General features: G+C 48.7%; 1 protein-coding gene across 1 annotated transcript; it reads left to right on the forward strand.

The window, feature by feature from the left end:
* Positions 1–352: 352 nt before the first annotated feature.
* LOC113994419 (cryptochrome DASH-like) lies at positions 353–17,969 on the forward strand. Its single transcript, XM_027733439.2, has 14 exons — positions 353–409; positions 518–690; positions 1,805–1,898; positions 2,237–2,367; positions 3,869–4,017; positions 4,853–4,941; positions 6,964–7,037; positions 8,650–8,739; positions 10,255–10,334; positions 11,601–11,660; positions 12,696–12,853; positions 15,709–15,828; positions 16,776–16,952; positions 17,746–17,969. The coding sequence occupies exons 1-14, from the start codon at positions 353–355 to the stop codon at positions 17,899–17,901; spliced, it is 1,608 nt and encodes a 535-aa protein (XP_027589240.1). The 3' UTR covers positions 17,902–17,969.
* Positions 17,970–19,432: the final 1,463 nt, after the last annotated feature.

Genomic DNA, 19,432 nt, shown 5'->3' on the forward strand with positions numbered 1-19,432 from the left:
CAACCTCCTGATGCTGATGTGTGGGAGACAAAAGAGATTTTCGAGGTTAAAAAAAACCCCACGCCAATTCAGCAATAAGTGCGCCCGGCCGGGGCAGGACTCCGGTGAGAGGAAAAGCGCTGGGATCCCGGACCGAGGGAAATGAGCTCGCCCCGGTCCCGCCACCCTCCCGGGATGCAGGACGAGGCGTGCCCGTCCCACGGGGATGCTGCGGGGGCGGACACAGGGAGCCGGGGGCAGGGCGGCTCCTCCCCGGCGGGGCGGGATGAAGGGGCCGGGAAGAGGGACGCAGAGCCGGGCCGGGCGTAGGGCAGAGCCGAGCCGGGAGAGGCAGGACTAACCCCGAGGTACCATGTCGAGGGTGGTCATCTGCCTGCTGCGCTGCGACCTGCGCGCCCACGATAACCAGGTATGGGATTTTCCGTGGGGATAGCCCCGCTGGTGGGCAGGATGGGGAGAGATGCCCGCTGCATCCCGCCCCCGGCAGCTCTCACGGCCCTCTCTGTGTTTTTTCCAGGTGCTCCACTGGGCTCAGGATAACGCAGATTTCGTGATCCCTCTCTACTGCTTCGACCCGCGGCACTACCTGGGCACCCACTGCTTCGGCTTCCCCAAGACAGGGCCCCACCGGCTCCGGTTTTTGCTGGAAAGTGTGAAGGATCTAAGGGAAACGCTCAAGAAAAAAGGAAGGTAGTTGAGAAGGCACCGTGCAAATAACACGTATATTTCTGTTTTCCTGCTCTTTTTCAACACATACCTGTGCTCTGAGTCAAATCATGTCCGGTGCTCCGAGCTCTGATGGTGGTTTATTTCTGAGAGCTACAGCCCTTCTGTTAGGTACAGCAAGGTCCCTTATGTAGCCACTGTTCAGATGACTTGCTGTGGTGACTGCACAGGGAACAAAGAGCCATCCAGGCTGTGCCATGTGGGCTTTTGCTTTCTCGAAATCAGATACCAGAGATGGGTGTCACCCTTGAGTGCTTTGTCCAGAGCCCTGACAACTGGAGACATGAATGGCAGCCTTTGAGATGTAGGCAATGACTGTGGCATGTGTCCTTTCTTGTCCCTAGGAGTTTTCCCTAGGAGCTGGCTTGAGACTGACCAACATGGATTCTGGCCTGTGAGACTGGAGAGTTACATCTGTTTATGCCCTGTCCCTCTAAACTCAGTCTGTGGTAGGCTGCACTGTGGTAAGGGGGTCTCCAGAGGAGCCTCCTTTATTATGCCTTTAGAACCATAGCTGGGTTAGACCAGGGCCTGAAGAATCCATTACCAGGTAACATCTGGCTTTGCTTAGCAAAAGATCATAGAGTCATAGAGCAGTTTGGGTTGGAAGGGACCTTTAAAAGTCATCTAGTCCAACCTCCTGCAATGAGCAGAGGCATCTTCAACCAGAACAGGTTCCTCAGAGCCCCGCTCAATCTGACCTTGAATGTTTCCAGGGATGGGGCACCTGGCACCTCTCTGGGCAACCTGGACAAGTCGCATCAGCCAGCTCTTCAATCACTGGTGTGTGAGGATGAAGAGATTCACTTTTAGGTAACAGCCTGGCTTTGTGCTCAGTGATCCTTTCTAAGGCATCCAGAGTGTCAGAAATATGTTTGACACAAACTAAGCCCCAGAGGCTTACAAGCTCTGTTCACTGGCTCCTAAAAAATGCAGGCTAGTCAAATCCTGTCTGTCTGCCTCCACACCGGGTCTGTGCTCCGTAGAGAACTAGTCCATGGGTGCCTGCCTGGGCTCAGACAAGGACCTCCTGTACACATAAATAACAACAACTCAGGCCAATATTTTGTGTTTGTAGTACCCTGGTTGTGAGGAAGGGGAAGCCAGAAGATGTGGTCCGCGATCTGATTACTCAGCTGGGCTCTGTCAGCGCTGTGGCTTTCCACGAAGAGGTAAGGGAAATACTGAAGTGACATAGTTTAAAAGATAAAATTAGGTTGCAGAGGTTTCTTTCACAACCAAATGGTGATGCAGATCCTGTGTGTTCAGGGTCTTTCTTGGCAGTGGTGGTGTTAACCTTGAGGAAACTGGATAGTTCCTGGGATGGGGATGGTGTAGGCTCTGGGTGGGAGTCCTTGCTGGAGCAAGACTCAGAGATTGTGTGTGTGCATCCAGAGGGAAGGAGCTAAATGTGGAGATGAGGGAGGAGGGCAGGACAAGGGACCAGGGTCTGTGTGCACATGGGAGCTGGGGCTGTGCAGCCCTGGCCTCACTATTTTGATCTCCCTAGGTCACGCAGGAGGAGCTGGATGTGGAGAAGGGGCTGTGCCAGGTGTGTAAGGAGCATGGGGTGAAGATTCAGATGTTCTGGGCATCCACGCTGTATCATCGGGATGACCTTCCCTTCAGGCCTATTGCCAGGTGGGCTGCTCCATGGTGTCACTCACTCCTGCACTGTCCCACTTGTTTCTCACTCCAATGAACTCTTCAGGAGGGCTCCTAGTCATCTGGTCCCACAGAGAAGGGACCCAATAGTCCATCTGTGTTTATGGTGCATCGAGGGGAAGGGGCACATTCATCCCTCTGCATTAGCAGGATTTCCACTTCAATATCCATAAAGCCAAGGTGTGTGTTTGAGTGTTTACTGAGGACTGATTTCTCTTTGCCTTTCCAGCAGTTTGGACCAGCACAGTCAGGATACTCAGTCTGCAGTCTTCAAAATCCTTGTGACATAGAATCATAGAATCGTTTAGGTCAAAAAAGACCTTAAAGATCACCATTAACACAGAACTGCCAAGCCCACCACTAAACCTTATCCCTAAGTGCCACATCTACACTTTTAAATACATCCAGGGATGGTGACTCAACCACATCTCTGGGTGGCCTGTGGGATTCTTAATCACCCTTTCAGTGATTTCCTAATATCCGATCTAAACCTCCCTGGCACAACTTGAGGCCATTTCCTCCGGTCCTGTCACTTGTTATCTGGGAGAAGAGACCGACCCTCCCTCCAGGCTACAACCTCCTTTCAGGTTGTAGGAAGCAACAGGATGCCCCTTGAGCCTCCTTTTCTCCAGGCTGAGCCCCCCCAGCTCCCTCAGCTGCTCCTCACCAGACTTGTGCTCCCGACCATTCCCCCGCTCTGTTCCCTTCTCTGGACATGCTCCCGCACCGCACGTTTCTTCCCGTAGTGAAGGGCTCAGAGCTGACCCCAGGATTCGAGGTGCCTCACCAGTGCAACGTAAAGGGGTGGTTATGGTCACTGCCCTGGTCCTGCTGGCCCATTTGGTGACACTTCTGGATCACATTGGCCTGGCTGGATTGGATTGCTCCATTACCCCCTCGACGAATGCCATCTTGGCCCCCCTTATTGATGACAGCATGCCCCCTTTGCTGTGTTTTGTGTCTCCCTCGTGTTTGTGGGACTCTTTCATGGCTCCCTCAGTAGTCACATGGGGTGTAGTTGATGGAGTTTTAAGTGATCCGTGGTATTCTGCAGAAAATGTATGAAGTAGGGCAGAAGAGTCAGGCCATGAAAATGCCTTTTTCTCTCCTTTGACTGAAAAGGCATCAGGAGGTTGCAGATTTTTACACTGAGGTCAGCCTTGTGTGTTAATCAGAAGTTAGGTGAGAGAAATCTGACCCTCATGGACACGCCTTAAATTGAAAAGGCACAATCTGCATCAGAAGCAGAAAGAAATTGGGCAAAGGGCTGAACTTCTGAAGGCTGCTAGCCCCGGGGGCATCTTCCTCTATTGTGCCTGGCAGGATACAAATAGAGAGGTATCACAAACCTGTGCTCTGCCCCAGGGGAGCGCAGCCTGGAATGCTAATCCTCCCCCTGTGGAAGGTGTGTGAGTGCTGTGTGCAGGGGCCCAGGAAACCACCCTGCAGAGACCTGACTGTGCTGTCACCTGTGCAGGTTGCCTGATGTCTACACCCATTTCCGAAGGGCGGTGGAATCTGAGGCGAAGGTCCGGCCAACCCTGCGGATGGCAGAGCAGCTAAAGCCTCTGGCTCCAGGGCTGGAAGAAGGGTGCATCCCTACAATGGAGGATTTCGGACAGAAGGGTAAGAAAACTCAATTTGGCAGTTGCTCCCATGAAATCCTACCTAGATTCTGTTCTTAAATATATCCTGCTTAGGCCTGTTTTTAAAAACATGGTTTTGCAAAGTAAGTTGGCTGCTTCAGATTCCCAGGACACAGACATTCAGCCAAGGTGAAGTAGGCACCTGTACTGGCTGCACTTGAGATCTGGTGGTTAATATAAACCAAACATCTTGCACTGCACATCATATTCTCTCACAGAAAAGATGTCTCCTTGTAAATATGGAGAGGCAATTTGTGCTCAGGAGATAAATAAAAGAGAGGAGATTTACATTAGATGTTAGGAGGACATTCTTCCCTGTGAGGGTAGAGAGGCCCTGGCACAGGTTGCCCAGAGAAGATGTGGCTGCCCCATCCCTGGAAGTGTCCAAGGCCAGGTTGGAGGGGGCTTGGAGCAACCTGGGATAGTGGAAGGTGTCCCTGCCCGTGGCAGGGGATGGAATGAGATGATCTTTAAGGTCCCTTACAACCCAACCCATTTTGTGATTCTATGATTCTATGATATGTCTCTTTCTGAGAAATAAGACATGGAGGCAGTGGTTGCCCTTTCAACTGTAACTAAACCTCTGCCCACTCATACAGCAAATCAAGGTAAATTCCCTGTGGAGGAGGTGCCCTGCAGCTGGGTAGAAAACATCTTAGTGCTTTTTAATATGTTTGATGTGACCCTTATTTTAAAGGAAGACCACACAATCTTTTATGTCCCAAAAGCAGACATCCCTACTGCTGAACATCCCTAGATTTTAAGCTCCCTACCTTTCCAAGGAGGTAACAACGTGATGGTGTTTTCTGTGGCAGATCCTGTAACTGATCCACGAACAGCCTTCCCCTGCAGTGGAGGAGAGACCCAGGCTTTAATGAGACTGCAATATTATTTTTGGGACACGGTAACTCTTGCATTTCCTTGCCTACATCCTCCCCCTTGTACACATGGCTGTGCAAGTGGGTGAGGCTGCAATTTCACTTCCTAACAATATTTCCTTAGGTCCTGTATAACACTTTGCAAAGCAGAGAAATAACATTATTTCAGTTTTTCAGAGAGGCAAACTAGACCAAAAACAAGTCATCCAGGAACTGGGAATGTATGCCAAATACTTAGGAACCTAGTTTAGTGGCCATCCCTCTGAAATTCTTTTTTCCGTTAATTTTTGGGAATTGGGACAAAATTTTTTAGCCCCTTTCTCTCAATTTGCCTTTTCTCATGTCCCATGTGATCAGCAAAGTAGTTCCCCCATATTGGAGGAGTGAATAGTGGCCTGAAGGGGCTGCACTTGCAATAGGGGTGAGGAACAACTAACCCGAGTTCTGCCCACAGTTATAAATAGTTGGAGGTTCCTGTAGTCTGGTTTGAAAACTTGCAGCCAATAATTACAGCTACTTCTTGCTCCCTTGCTTTGGTGGAGTGAAGCTGCTGCTGACTGCATTTTGTCTGTGCAGCCAGTTTTTGGACTTCTTCCTGGCCTAGTTTGAGGAACTGCCTTAAATTTGCCTTGTGTGAATTCAAAGACACGTGTGCTGATTTCCAACAGCATCAGACCCCACCAGCTTTGTGGATAAAGGGGGGAGCATCTCTCAGGCTGAGATGGGTTAGGAACTGTGCTGTGTCCAGTGCCTCAGGGCATCATTTTTGCTGTGCTGAGGAAGTTGCTGCATTCCTTTGCTGTTGGGGATCATTGTCCTGGTTTAACCCCAGGAGGCGCAGCCCTAAGCAGCTGCTCCCTCAGTCCCTGCCAGTGGGATGGAGGAGAGATTCAGAAGGGTAAAAGTTGAGAAAAGTTGTGGGTTGAGGTAAGGACAGTTAATTAGGGAAAGCAAAAGCTTTTTGCATAGGCAAAGCCGAGTAAGGATTCATTTAAAACTTCCCATCAGTGGGCAGGTGCTCAGCCATGCCCAGGAAAGCAGGGCTCTACCACGTGGAGAACAGTTACTTGGGAAGACAAACAGGCACCACTCCAAACATCCCCCTTTCCTCCTTACCCAGCTTTATGTGCTGAGCATGACATCCTATGGTCTGGGATACCCCTTGGGCCAGTTGGGATCAGCTGTCCTGGCTGTGTCCCCTCCCACCTCCTTGTGCACCCCCAGCCTACTCAGGGTGGGGTGGTGAGAGAGGCAGAAAGGGCCTCGAGGCTGTGTGAACCCTGCTCAGCAATAACGAAAACACTGGTGTGCTATCAGCACTGCTTTTAGCACAAATCCAAAACAGCCCCAGACCAGCTACAGTGGAGAAAATTAACTCCATCCCAGCCAAAATGAGCACAGGCATGCACAGCTTCTACTCTTGGTCAAGCATTAATACAACCAGTGCTGGAAAACCTGTTCCTTCTTTTTTTGTAATGCAAGCATTGTGTTCCCCAGCGAGGTAGAACAGCCCCTTAGAAATTGTAACCTGTGCAGTGAAGGGAATCAAGGAGAGATCTGGATTCCCTGTGTCCCCTGCACTGTCCATGGAGCACTTAGAAAATGGAAGATGTGCACCCTGCTGTAAATGTGAGTTCCTGCAGCTGAGTGCTGGGAGCTGTCAGACTCAGGTTCTCAAACTCAAACAAGCAACCACATGGACAATGGAGTTCCACTGGGGCTTGGAAGTGCATTATTGATCCAGAGTCAGACGGGAACAGGCAGGGAGCAAGTACAACCAGGTGCACAGTGCTTGTGGAAGGAAATGTGCTCCAGGCTGAACTGGGGAGCACAGCTCGTGACACACATCCCACAGCTATAAATGAAAACTGCTGGCCTGATTAATTCCTGTGTGCTGGAGGCAGGAATTTGGCAGCTGTGTAATCCTTGCAGGCAGCCATGAGAGGGAGCCCAGCCCTGCCAGATTGCTCTGCCTCCAGAAGGAGAGAAAACATATTTAGCAGGTTGTTTGTAAAGTGTTCAAACCTTTTGTTCTTTTGCTCACACAGAACCTGGTTGCATCTTACAAGGAGTCTCGGAATGGACTGGTGGGAATGGATTACTCAACCAAATTTGCACCATGGTAAAGATTTTTGTTGTGGAAAACTCCTTTTCTGCTCCCATCCCAAACTGATGTTACCTGTCTGCTGAGTGCTACTGAGCATGGGTAGGGGTCTGGGTGTGGTTCCCTGGGAACATTCCTGCAATTAGGAACTACTGCACTGTAGCAGAACTGTGCCAAGAGCCCTGTGTGCTGGGACCACCAATGTGGGCAGGGCACAGGAGGGACTCATGCCTTTGGCTTCATGCTGTTTTGTGTGTGAGGGGTGGTTGGGAGCAGGCAGGGAAGCAGCACAGCTTCCATGTGTTGAGAGGGTTGTAGAAGAACTCGATCCAGACCTGGTTTCCTGAATACTGTGGGGCAAGTCACCTCACCTCACTGCCTTTGTCTTCTTCTGTGGGTAGAAGAGACACTTCTGATTATTCCTATTGCAAAAGGATCTCTTTTTTGCTGACTCCTGGTTAGGTGGTTTAGTCTCTGATGCTGGAAGGGGCAGAGTTAATTCCAGACTGAAACTGCAGCAGCAGAACCCAGTTCAGCCTAAGCTGAGAGCATCTGGAGTGTTGTCCCGACAGAACTGTGATATGAAATGGTTTTCTGAGGCTGTTACAGGTCAGGATTTCTTGGTTTCACCCAGCTTTGTGCTTTGATGGTTGCAGTGGATGGCTCCATCTGGTGGCACTTCAGAATTCCAGTCGGGATCCCAGGACCACTGAAACTGCTCAGGTTTATTTGTGGCTCTGCTCGAATTTTTCCAAGCCGACCATTTGCCCAGAGCAGACAGTCCAGATCTGCCTGCCCCAAAATGTTCCTCTGTCAGATAATCAAAGTCAGAGTGGCTCAGATTGCAGCCAGTCAGTCCCATCTCATACTGGCCATTTCTAAGTGTCAGAACTGGTCAACAATTAAGGAAAAACTCTTCAGGCTCTTTCTTCCTGTTTTCCAGAATTCATTAGAACATCAAATGTTTCCACCAGCCATAGTGGAAATGGCAGTTAAATGCATTTCTAGGAAAATCAAGGTAAAAGTTGTTCCTGCATGATGGGGTTGGAGTCTGGAAGCTCTTTCCTGTCTTGCACAGCACTTATTTGGAACAAATGGAAGGAGCCCAGTGGGTTGAAATGCCAGAGTGGGGTTTGATTCCCTAGGTTTCCTGCCTGGCCTCAGATTTTCAGCAAGCCTTCTGTGGTTGCTCAGATAAGACGTTGAGGTTCTTCAGGAAAAGGAGCCTGGCACATAATAAGGAGGTTTGTAGTGCCAGGAGAGGTAGGACAGATGATGCAGAGGTTGGCATTTGAGATCCACTTTGGGTTTGTCACTGGTGCACTAAGTCAGCAGCTGATCAAATCATTCAGGCAAAACTTGTCAAACTTGTGTGAAATGATTTGTCTCCGTAGCTTGGAGGCTCCTGTAACAGCCATATGCTGGGAAGGGGAGGATTTTGTTTCTTGGAAGAGGATTCTCCCTCTTGAGGAGTTGCAAAGAAGTTGCAGAACTTGATTAAAGCCGTTTGGGGCAGAACTGCAAACCCAGCAAAACCTTTTAGACAACAACTCAACACAAAACTGCCCCTCCACTCCCTCTGAGCTGTGAGTCCTGCGTGGCATTCAGGACACAATTCCTCTGCTTTCAGGCTGGCGCTGGGCTGCATCTCACCTCGATACATCTATGAGCAGATCCAGAAGTATGAAAGAGAGAGAACAGCAAATCAGAGCACATACTGGTATGTCCTTGCACCATCAGCATGTTGTTTTCTCTGAATAGGAAACCAGCATCTCACACACAGGAGAGTGATTTGTTAACTCCCCTTAATTAATGTTTGTTTTTCCTGTGCCTGCTGCCTGGTTCCTCTGGGTTGCACTGCAGTTCTGTTTCAGGATTTATTAATCTGCCTTTGACACTCAGAGGCTTTAGGCACTTTGCAAGTAGAGATTATGGATGCCAGTTGTCATTATTATTGCTGGGAAATTGTGGTTTATGATTTTTAAAAACGATCTCAGTAAATCAGCACCATCTGTCTCTGTGTTGTTATTATGGGCTAGATGAGAAGAAAGAATGATTTACAAATAAAAGCTAAAGGGTTTCTCATGCCAAAGATACGAGCAGAGTTTCACTCCAAAGTCTCAGCAGCTGTGTGACTTGTACAAATCACTCTCATGGAGGAGCAGGTTCACGTTAGAGCCTGGCCTAACACTAGACTTGGATGGGGAAAAAAACCCAAACCAGAAAGTCTGTGCAAACTCTAGAACTGTATATTCATATTGGTTTGTTACATTTGCAATATGTCAAACAGCACAGTGGTTGGTGAAGAGCGGGCAGAACATTGCCAACAATTCTGGCCAAAATACTCAATTTCATTAAAATTCAAATGACAGATAAAATATCAACACTCTTCAAGTGTATGTTTGGGGTTGTTTTTTTCTTAGAAGACAATTAAGAGAGGAAAGATTTCAAGAAATGAACATACTCATGTTTTTCCATCTAATACCAGCCTGCTGGCAGCTGGGGTGCCGTGGTGCTTTTAGTATTCTAAAGTGATTAATAATTATAAAAATGAATCTGTCAAGCTCCCAGGCACTGCAGACAATGGTACAGTAAAGTACAGGTCGTGGTGGCTGCACATGAGGGACTCCTTGAACCTCAGCATTATGACACCAGTTTTTAGCATTTGGGCAGTGTCTTGTTCTGTAATGAGATTTTCCAGAAAGATCTTATCAGCCTAAACATCAGCTGAGCAGAATGTTTCCAGTATGCCAGAGAGCTGAAGCAGGCCTCAGAGGCTGAGGTGGGACTGTCACCTGATCTCACGAGCTAGAGCACTATCAACCACTTTTGAAAGGTGTCTTTAAGTCCCTCACAAAGGTTATTGCTTAAATCAAGGCAAAGCTCTCAGGAATGTGCTGACACACTTGTTCATGAGGAAGTGTGAAGCTGAATCAGGCCCTCACCCTGCTCTTTGGAGGATTGCATCCCAGTAGGGATGGGTGAAAAACATGTTTCCTGAAATTCTGCTCCTGCACTCGAGCTAAGGGAAGCTTCCCAGGTGATTCATGCAAAGTTTGCTTTCCCTGTAGTCATCCAGCTGCAAAGCCAGGTAAGTAGGCTTGGGAAAGAACTGTTATCGTGGGAAGGTCCGTGAAATTGTGGATAAACCTCACGGTGTTAATGATGGGTGCTGTGGAAGGAAAATCCCAATTCAGTAATTTTGTCTGACCCACAGTGACCCTTTGTGTTTCAGGGTCCTGTTTGAGCTGCTGTGGAGGGATTACTTTCGGTTTGTGGCCCTGAAGTATGGCAAGAGGATTTTCTCACTAAGGGGTGTGTATAGATCACTGTATTTGGAGAGGAAAGGTGCAGTCTTACCACAGGGAAAGTAAGAGAATGGGCTGCTGCCATTAAGTTCTACAAATGTTCTTCTCAAAGCAGTGGTGTGACCACCATGGTGCTGAAGACTCTGCAGACACTGAGCCCCACACCTGATATAGGGAGGATTATTAACACATATCTGTGGGAAACAGCAGAACAATCAGAGTGAAGATGCTGTTTCCAGATACATTGCATCTTTGGGTAGAATCCAGGCTCCAGGCTTGCCCACATTCACCAGAGAATGTGGGACAGAGCAGGAACTGACCCAGGAGTGTGAATCCCTAGAAACCAGATATTCTTTCTGCCTCACACTACGTAGGAATCAGAGTGAGATTCAGCTCCAGCCCCAGTGACTGATGTGCAAGAATCTGCAGCTGAACTGGGGGTCTGAACTCTCCATGCAACCACAAATATCCAGCCCATATGCCAGGAAACCCTAAGAGGTGATGCCTGTGCTGGGTGAGCTGTTCTCCAGGTGATGTAGCTGCCCGTACCTAAGCAGAGAGCACTGCTTTTTATGCCCTAGGTCAGATCCTGGCATCCAGCTGTGGCTGCAGAGGAGCACATCTCCCTCAAGGCCTGTGTCACATCTGCCAGGCCTGTGGGGCTGTTTTGATGGCACTGGAAGCCAGTGGTGAGCCTGACCTTGGATATCTGCAGCTAGAGCCGAGTTGTCCCTTCTGCCTCCGTTCCACTGTACAGAAGGCTGTAATTGCCATTGGATCCTGCAAACATTAAATCATCTCCCTCATCTGTTCCTATCCCCCTGCAGGGGCAAAGTGTTACCTGGGGCTTCTGCCAGGTAATTCTTGGTTTAGTATCTGCTACAGAAACAGATTTCACATAAACGTTGTCCTGGAGTAAAACTGAACAAGAAAATACTGTCTTGGGCCAGAGCATATCTCCTGCCACCTGTGAAGTCTGAGTTGGTTTTAATTAAAAAAAAAAAAAAAAACCAAGAAAACATCAACAAAAGAAATAATCAAAATCTGTTAGGGCTTGAGCATCCTCTGTATATAAAAGATACCCCTTTGCAACACTTAGAAGGAAGAATAGGTCATCTCTAAACCCTTGCAGAAGGTTTCTTTATAATGGCACTGAGAGGACGAGCTTTACCCTATGCCTTGTGTCAGCCAAGGTGCCTCAGGCTGTGTTGTTGTGTGAGTAACTGCCTGCGTCACTATTTCTTCATCAGCAGTTCATTATTTTTCTCAACAGGGCTTCAAAGTAAAGAGATACCCTGGAAAAAGGACCTTCAGCTCTTTGGCTGTTGGAAAGGTCAGTAGAAACCGCAGGTTTGGCTGGGTGTGCTTTTGGCTTCCACGTGCCTGCGTGTTCACACGTGCCCTAACGCTGGCTGGGTCTCTGTAGGGAGCTGTCATTTCAACTGGCACCACCAGTGTATGAGGGCGTGTGCAGGATGCTTGGCTTCCCTTCCCAGACTGAGCACCGTACAGGAGCAGGACCACAGGGTGTCATGAGTGGCCAGGTTCTGCAGTTAGGTTTTCCTGCCCAAGGGGGAGTGTTTGTCACCTGCTGGTCCCTTCTGTTTAGTCACACAGAGGCTGACCAGCCCTTCTTATCAATGTTAGATTGCCATGCCTGCTACATTTGGTTCTTTGTTTGTTTTTGGTTACAAGGTTAAAGCAAACTTAGAAGTAACCACGTCTTTTGTAATCCCACAGCCTTTTCTTTAGCTTTTATATTGTAACATGAATAGCAAGCATAAGATCTCAAAACTTAGAGAGATTAACAGATTGAAGCATCAGAATTAGTGAAATACATGCCTATATTTCTTTTTTCATGTTAGTGCCACATGTATCCATTTGCACATAGGATACAACAAATCACACAGACACAATAAATCTTTTCCTTAACAATAGACAAACTGTCTACTTTTCAGATACTAATCCTTGGAGATTTTTCCAGTACATCCCTCTATTAGTCACCTGTCAAGAATCTTTCTGTTCTTGGCCCATCTCACTGTTGTCTGTATATTCTACTCTGCAAAATTCCCTGCAATCCACTTGATTGTTTTTCCAGTCTGAGATTTTTCTATACTGTTGTTTTTTGCTTTTTTTTTTTCCTTGCCAAAAATTCTCCTTATCTCAATTTTCAGTATGATCTCCCATTTAATTTCCAGTGGGTCTTAGTGGCTGCACTCCGGCTAAACCTCACTGAAATCCCACCCTGCCGCTGTGCACTGGCACCGTCTTTCCCACTTGGAGGGCTGTGAATGCAGGGCCACCACAGGTTGGTTTAGGAGTGCCCAAAAATGTCCTTGTGTCCCAGCACTGTGTTTTGTCTCTGCAGAGGGCAAAACTGGGGTTCCTTTCGTGGATGCCAACATGCGAGAGCTGAGTGCCACGGGCTTCATGTCGAACAGAGGGCGGCAGAACGTCGCCAGCTTCCTCACCAAGGACCTGGGCCTGGACTGGAGGATGGGGGCAGAATGGTTTGAATACCTGCTGGTAGGACTGAACCCTTTGTGTACCCAGACTTGTTTGTGCTTCCTGCCCTGAGTGGAAGGCAGGAGGACAGCTCTGACTAACAAGGAATGATACAGGAGATGATCATTAATTTTCAGGCTGATCTAAGTCCGTGTATGTGCTGCTTGCAGGGTATGGACTTCCCAAAGCTCGCATAAGTAAAGGGAATTTTGCCACAGTGAAGCTGCCATCAGCCAAGATGTAGCTGGGAAGTTTGCAATAATAGTTTCGATCCTCCACGCAGGGTTTTAGCCAGAGATCTGTCACACTTGAGAAAACTTTCAAAACACAAATTATGTTAACAATGCTCTGATTTGGCCACTGCAGAGGCTGGGGGAGGAGGGCAGCCCAGAAATAGAACATAAAAAGAAATGTGTGCTGGCACAGCATCTTTGCATTGATTGCTGTGGACAGGGAAGCCGTGTAGTCAAGAACAGGCAAGTATGGACAATAGCTGGATCAGCTTCCAGAGAGCTCCACCCTGGCCAGAGGCATCCCTCTTCGTTCTGGTGAGTTACTGCCAACTGGAGCACCAATTCCTGTCTCATATATCAATCAGCAGCTGTGCAAGCTCAGTTAAATGGCTGGGTCACTTCTCTGACCTCAGTCCCCATAGATCCTTCTGGTACTGACTGAAAAAGGCCAAATACTCACGTCAGCCTCACATTAAAGATCTTGTATGTGGGATACAAGAGGCTACTGGTGGTCAGGGAACTCTGCTCACTAGGAGTACTGAAGGGACAGAGAAAGCTCACTTGCCTCACCATTATCTGCAATTAAAAGAGCTTTTTTTTTTTTTTGTGAATGTATATTTTTTTTTTTTTGAGCTTCCTTGGAGCTGGGCTCTGACATGACTTTGGCTTCAGGAGGAAGATCTGGGTTCTCTTCCCATGCCAGTGCTGTGAGCAGCAGTGGGTTGGCACAAAAACACTGTGCATGACTTCAGGATCTTCCAGAAGGAGTTTTCTTCCAGAAGCTGCATGCAATGATGCTTCTCCAGATAAGAGCAAGAACCTTCCAGGTCCTATTCCATAAGTGAGGAAGACCTGAAAGTTCTCATACTAGAAGGATTCTCCCTATGTTACCTACATTTATTCCTGTAGACATGGATGTTACCAGCTTTGCTGGAAGCAGGATTTAGCACTCTGCACTGGCCCTTGCACCTCGGGAAGCCCCAGGTGCTGATGGCCACTGTAGATTGGTGTGGCAGCCCCAGGTGCTGATGGCCACTGTAGATTGGTGTGCCACAGGCTGATCCTTGTGCCCTTCTGTGCCATCCTTTAAGCTTGTGTCCAGCTCTGTTACTGTAACCTGGTGGCATTCCCAGAGTAGTCTGCAGGACACATCAGCTTGGTGGGGGAGACATGGCTGTAGGAGGGCAGAGGCCAGTACAGAGCTGAAATTGGTCTCACTTGCCTCTTAAAAGCAAAAGCAATGCCTGTTTCATCCCTGCTACTGCCAGCAAAGGCCCACCAAGTGTTTGTGTGTGCCATCCATACCAGACAGGCAGGGAGACTGAGGCATGAACCCTCTGCAACCCACTGAAGCCAGGGGAAAGGCCAGAGACCTCTCGTGTCCTGGACAGAGAATATCTCAGCTCTGACTTCACTGATTTCATTCCCAGGGTCAGGCCCCAAGGAAAGGCAGAGAAACAAACAGAAGAGAATGCCAGGAAGGGGCAAGGCTGAGGGGGAAATGAGCCTGCCTCCTCCAGTCCCCCTTGGATTTGCCCTTACCTCCCACACAGGCTTTCCTGCATGTTAATCACACTATCAGGCCTCCCATAGCATCTTTCTTCTCTTCATCTCACGGGCTGGAGGAAGTGCTGCTGGGAAGGGGAAGCCTGGAGCACAGGGAGCAAAGCTGGCTGCTGATCACCCTGACCCCAGCATTCAGGGTCTCTGCAGAGAAAGGGGAATTTGGCACAGCCCGTTTCCTGTGCCTTCTGCCATCCAGGTGCATTGAGCTCCTCACTTTAAGGAGTGGCTAGGATTTTTGGAAAAATCCCTGTGTGGACTGGTTGTTGCTGTGACTGCAGTAAAGGGAGAACAACACTGAGCCAGCTCTTTTTGCCACAGCTGCTGCTTTTGCACCACAGACACCCCTCCTAGGAATGCACAGAGATCCCACACCCTCTTTGCTATCACTTCCACTCCCCTCCTGAGCTGGATTGGAATTGTCCTACAGCTGGAAAGCTCTTGGTGTTGGATTTAAGCCATGCTGCCCAGCTGAAGAGCCCTTGGATTGGACTATGTTATGCTCTCATTTGTGCCAGTTACAGAAGCCTTGTTTCATTTTACAGGAGCATCCTTGAGAGCTTTTTATTTGCTTAGATGAGAAATAACTTGATGAGAAAAAAGTGGGAGAAAACCGCAGTGTTTGCATTGTTTGCATCTTTATACACAGTCATGATTCTGTCAGTCTGTGGTGTCTGGGTAACTGGTCAGGAAGGATTTTCTCTCATATTTGAAATGTTCTGGGCTGCTGCTGTTTCAGAATATGAGCACACAAAATCTAGGGCTTGTTGTTGTGAAGTCTGCCAGATGAGGGCAGAAAGAGAAGGATTTTCTTTGAAAAAGGGAAATTGAGAAAGAGATTTTGGTTAGACTTTTATAGATCTCACTGACTTAAGGACCATGAAGTGAAGAGACCTGGGAAGCTGATCCCGGTGTAAAAAGCAGCCAGATGTCTGTACCTACAACTTGAGAGGGCTCTGACCACCCCAGAGTGATTGCCATTCAAGGAATTTTTCCCTTGAGCTAAGGGGTGGACGGGGAGAGAAGACTCACTGAGGGCCAGCCCAGCTCTTCTCACTGTTTTCTCCCTGTGTTCTCAAGGTGGATTACGATGTTTGTAGCAATTATGGCAACTGGTTATACAGCGCTGGCATTGGCAACGACCCACGGGACAACAGGAAGTTTAACGTGATTAAACAAGGCCTGGATTACGATGGGAATGTGAGTCTTGTTTGGCTGTTTTACAATGGGCAGTGCAGTGAAGGACAGGTGGTATTTTCAGGCAGCAGAGGAGATCAATCTGCTGTGTGGCTACTGCTGCAAAAGCAGTTCTGTGTCTCCTTGCCAACAGCCAGGCAGGTTCCTCGTTGTGCACAGGAAGATGTGACACTGACAATCTGCTGCTGTCCCCAGGGAGGCTGGTGCTTCACACACCCTCCCTGCCCTGGTCTGTGTGTTCAGTGTTTCATCACCATTTCTTCTGGGTCACAGCCACATCCCATCAGTGCCTCACACAGACATTTCCTTGAGCACAGAGCAGCTTCTTGGAGAACTCAGGAGGGACCAGAGAGACAGAGCTGCTCCTTGGGAGGTGCTGGAGAGTAGATTAAACCTGTGACTCCTCTGACTCTCTATGTGGTGGGAGCAGATAAATTGCTCACATACTGGATTACCTGCTCCCACCACTATTCCTTAGCTTCTTGGCAGGCTGTACTATTGCCTGTCAGCACTGTAGCTGGCAGGATTTGACAAGAAATCTGAAACTAGTCCTATGAAGAGACACAGAAGTAGAGTTAATAGGAGAGATTCAGGAACACAAGAATGTGCAGCTGAGCTAGTCATCCTAATTTCCTTCAGTCACTGGACACTTTTTGAGAGTGACTTCATCACAGGATGTCCTAAACAGGACAGGTGAACAGTACCAAAAATGCACCTCTGTCTCCCTCCTCTGCCTGCAGAGTGATCCTGGGAGAACTCCAGCATCCAAGTCTCTCTTTAGGCACTAATGCAGGAGGGGCTAAGGGTTGTCAGAAGTAACTGATGCTGTACTACACCAGCTTCTCTACCTGGAAATCCAGCTTCTCTCTTTCCTGTTGAGAAACATCCTTGCCGGGAAGCACTTGGAGGTTGTTACTGAATGGATCCTGTCCCGTGTGTTCTCTTTGCAGGGGGATTACGTCCGGCTGTGGGTCCCAGAGCTACAGGGCATAAAGGGAGCAGATATCCACAGCCCTTGGGCACTGAGTAGTGCTGCTCTCTCCCAGGCAGGAGTAACTCTAGGTGAGACCTACCCACAGCCAGTTGTGACAGCCCCAGAGTGGAGCCGATACATCAGCCAGAGGCCTGTGAGTACTGGGAAGGTTGGGATGGGGTGGGAGGGCTCCAGGGGGGCTGCTCTGTGTCTGTAGGAGTGTCTGTGAGTTCTGTTCTTCTCTCTCGGGTATAAAGGGAAAAATGGCTTTAATGCAAAGTCATGTTACCTCACAGCAGTGGTCCAGCTCTGCACAGGGACTCTGCAGCCAGGGTTATTTAGCTCTGTCTGTCCTACCTGCTGTGGTGAATGATGTAAATTTTAGCTGCTTCTCTATCCCATCAGCCTTGTATAGTCAGCAGGGCTTAGCCAGAGCATGTCCTTCAGAGCATCCTTCCTGGCATCCCCACTGGCCAGCAGGGAGGGATGGGGAATCTCCAGGGCCTGCATAGCCTGACCACCCCCTGATGTAGGTGGACAGAAAGGAGCCAACTCACTGTTCTCTGTGTTCAGGAGGTGGAAAAACAACCAACTTCCTGCCATGCTTGAGTGAACCCAAACTAGAGTCAGAAGACCTGTAACTATGGGGACCGGCCCTTGCACTTTGCTTTTTGGGTGTATCTCCCCTTTAGAACAGGGACAGATTGAGATGCTGATCCTGTAGCATGTCAAGGCTTGTATCTGCTGCCTGGGCTGCTGCTCTTGGAGGAGTTGGGTGTGGAAGGAAATGGATGTAACCAATTCTTGTGTATTACAAGGAGTTTTCAGCATTTTGCCTTCCCCCTCTGCACTGTCCCTGCCTCCTCTCAGGTGAGGATACTTTGTGGAGGCTCAAATTTAGATGTCATACTACATTCAGTGAAGAATGAAGCATGTCTCCGTTTCAGGTTTTAATCCCAAGGTGCAGTACCAATTTTTTCAGGCCAGATTCCTTTGCCAAGAGTGGAAAGTTTAGTGGAAGCAAAGCCTTCTGCTTCGGCCATGCTGTTGGAGGGCCTGGATTACTGACCTTCTGGGATCAGAGAAAGGACTCTGTGAAGTAGCTCCTTGGTGAGACACTGGTTTCAGGCAGTGACGAAACTGGAAGTCAAAAAGCTCCTCTGCCAGGCAAGAGCTCCATTTTGATCAGCTTTTCCAGCTCACCTTACCAGAAACCCTGGTTTCCTAAATCCAAACCTAGAGCTGTGCCCGTTGGGCCTTCCTGCCTTTGTAGTGGACCTGGGGAGCAGAAGCGCCCTGTCCACGCTTTCCTGCATTTTAGCACTGCTTTGGGACCAGATTCACTCTGAAACATCAGTAAATCTCTCCCTGTTCATGTTTCATTTGCCACAGGGAGGGAGTCCCCATCCCAGGGGCAGGAGGGGACCTGCACAGGTGCCAGCGCAGCACAAGGACAGAGGGATAGATTTTTACTTCTCTCGCAAGAAAGATGTTTGCTGAAGGCTGGAGGAGCACTCAGCTGGAGGTTTCGCTGCTCAGGATGCCTGGATAATGGTTAATGTCCTTGAAGAACCTATGTATGGGTCTGGCCACAGTAAAGTAACTCGGAATCTCCTGTCCAGTGTCCCCTGGGACACCCTCTGGATGTGGGTATTTGGAGGTTGTCTATCAGCACCTCTTCTTACAAACTGGAGATGATGGTTTATGTGGCAGGTTTTCAGTCAGAACTGAACCTTCTTATGCTAATTTTTCATGTTTTTAAGCTTTAAAACAACAAATTGTTGTGCAATTAAAAGTTTTGCTAGCAGAATATTTTATTTTCCTCATTTCCACAGAGATCCACAGACAGAGGATGTTCTTTTACTGTGTCTTCTGCAATACTTTGGAGAATCAGTATGTTCCTCTTGAAAACTTCCCTGAAGTCTTCGCAGCACCCTGTTGCTTTTGGTGCCAGTCTGGAAGCTGGAAAGTGTTCAGTTCACAGCCAAGAATTGTGCTTTGTACTTGGTGTCAAAACAGTTTAAAATGGTTCCCTGGCCATTTTTACATAATTTTATTTTTATAATTTTATTTTTATGCAGAATGTTTTACTTGCTGGAAGAGTTTGAGAATTTGGAGATGGCAGTATTTGTGCTGTCGTGGAGCACTGTCACCTGAGGGGCAGCCCAGGTCCTCCCCACTTTGACCCCCAAAGATGGGACGTGGCTCTGGATTTATTACCACTAGGGATCCATTGGGCCTCTTGTCCTGTCACTATTTGCCTGGGAGAAGAGACCGACCCCCACCAGGCTACAATCTCCTGTCAGGGAGTGAGAAGGTATCCCTTGAGCCTCTTCTTCTCCAAGCTAAACAACCCCAGCTCTCTCAGCCTCTCCTCACAGGATTTGTGCTCAAGACCCTCTACCAGCTCCTTGCCTGTCTCTGGACCTGCTCTAGCACCTCAATGTCTTTCTTCTTGTGAGGGGCCCAGAACTGCACACAGTACTGGAGGTGCCTCACCAGTGCCGAGTACAGGGGCAGAATCACTTCCCTGGTCCTGCTGCCCACACTGTTCCTGATACAAGCCAATGGATGTCATTGGCTGTCTTGCCCACCTGGGCACACCTGGCTCATGTTCAGTTACTGTCAACCAGC

This window comes from Pipra filicauda, unplaced genomic scaffold (assembly GCF_003945595.2).
Source record: "Pipra filicauda isolate LSUMZ 115617 unplaced genomic scaffold, ASM394559v2 scaffold1_size10287979_pilon, whole genome shotgun sequence".
Classification (NCBI taxonomy): Eukaryota; Metazoa; Chordata; class Aves; order Passeriformes; family Pipridae; genus Pipra; species Pipra filicauda.